Below are 1502 nucleotides of genomic sequence, written 5' to 3' on the forward strand. Positions count from 1 at the left end.
TTCGCATTGTTGAAAGTCTCCGATTCGAGCGCTCGTATGATTCACTTTGTTGGCTTCTTGGGCTGAAGCACAGCGACAGGACATGACGAGCGCAAAAGCTGAAAACCATTCGCAGGACTCGGGTTCGCCACCGAGCTCTTGTTGGCGTTGGTCGAGAAGCCGACGTAACCGGTCGTCGTCGAGCACCCGCTGCCACTGCGCAGCCGTGTCGCCGCTGACGCCAAAGCTGCGGATGTCGTTGCCGTGTCGGTGCTCGCTAGGTCACATGTGCCTACAGACGGTCAAACCAAGATGACTGCAATTGAACGAATCGCTTTGCGGCTTGAGCAGCACTAGGAAAACTAGCGCCCAACGCAGCCGCCTCTCGCAGACCAAGGTGTACCTTCAACAACGGAAGGCCCGAGCGAGAATCTCTCACACGTTCTACACCACGACGTCTGGCTCGACCATTCTGGGTACGAGGCGTACAGTAGGCTTGGCCTGAAGCTGCACATACCACTGCAGGTATTCCTAGCGTTGCTCAAGCCGCAAAGCGACGCGTTTGATTGCAGTCACCTTGGTTTGAGCTGTCGCAAGTGCATTCATGCTGGCTTCTAGTCGTAGCCTTTCAACTCGCTGCGTCCATGCTTGAACACAGCGACAGCAAGCCGTCGAGCTCGGTCAAGAAGACGCGAGTGCAAGAGAGCTCGTCGAACGGCGTGGCGACGACGACCAACGGCCGCGCTGTCAAGTACTTGATTGTCCAAAGGCTTGGAAGCAACACAAGGATACATTATCTTATGAAGAAGAGAGATGGATCCGTCACTAAACTAGGCACAGGGGAGCGAGGTTGGCGCTTAGGCTTCGTCAAACTTGGGCGTCTCAATGGGCGCCTTGGCCGACGGCTTCGGCGCGTCCTTGGAGAAGAGAAGCTCAATGTCCTCGAGGAGGAGGCCCTTCGTCTCCGGGCAATTGAAGTACACGTAGGTATAAGCCAGCGCACAAAGCGCCGTGAAGAGGAAGAAGACGCCGTTGATGTTGAGGTACGGGAAGAGCTTGGGAATGCCGATCATGAGCGCACCCATGCACCAGTTGGCCATCGACGACGCCGAGACGGCCTTGGCGCGCACGTTCATCGGGAAGATCTCGGCCGGGTAGACCCAGCAGATCGGACCCCACGAAATCGCAAAGTTGAAGATGAAGAAGGCCGTAAACACAATCATAGTCCAGCCCGCACCCGTCGAGCAGTCCGACTTGCTCGTGTCACCCTTGCAGCCCGCCGTGAACGCAATGGCAGAGACCAAGTGACCAATCACCATCCCGGCGGCGCCAAGGAGAAGCAAGCGGCGGCGACCGATCTTGTCGACCCAGACCATGGCAGGAATCGTCGAGAGGAAGTTGACAATTTGGAAGATGAGGAGTGACACGACACCGTCACCAACGACGTCCTTGAAGATCTGACCGCCGTACGTGAAGATCGGGTTGATACCGGTGGCCTGCTGAAGAAGCTGGAGCGAGCAAGC

The 1502-nt window shown here is 57.0% G+C and overlaps 1 protein-coding gene across 1 annotated transcript in view; it reads right to left on the reverse strand.

Annotated features, from left to right (window-relative positions):
- Positions 1–768: 768 nt before the first annotated feature.
- Positions 769–1502, reverse strand: part of SDRG_08754 (hypothetical protein) — a 1465-nt gene continuing 731 nt past the window's right edge. The window contains exon 2 of the mRNA XM_008614651.1: positions 769–1475. Within this exon, the coding sequence (XP_008612873.1) occupies positions 837–1475 (639 nt within the window). The 3' untranslated portion in view covers positions 769–836. The remainder of the gene's footprint in view (positions 1476–1502) is intronic.

Source organism: Saprolegnia diclina (genome assembly GCF_000281045.1).
Source record: "Saprolegnia diclina VS20 unplaced genomic scaffold supercont1.27, whole genome shotgun sequence".
Lineage (NCBI taxonomy): Eukaryota > Oomycota > Saprolegniomycetes > Saprolegniales > Saprolegniaceae > Saprolegnia > Saprolegnia diclina.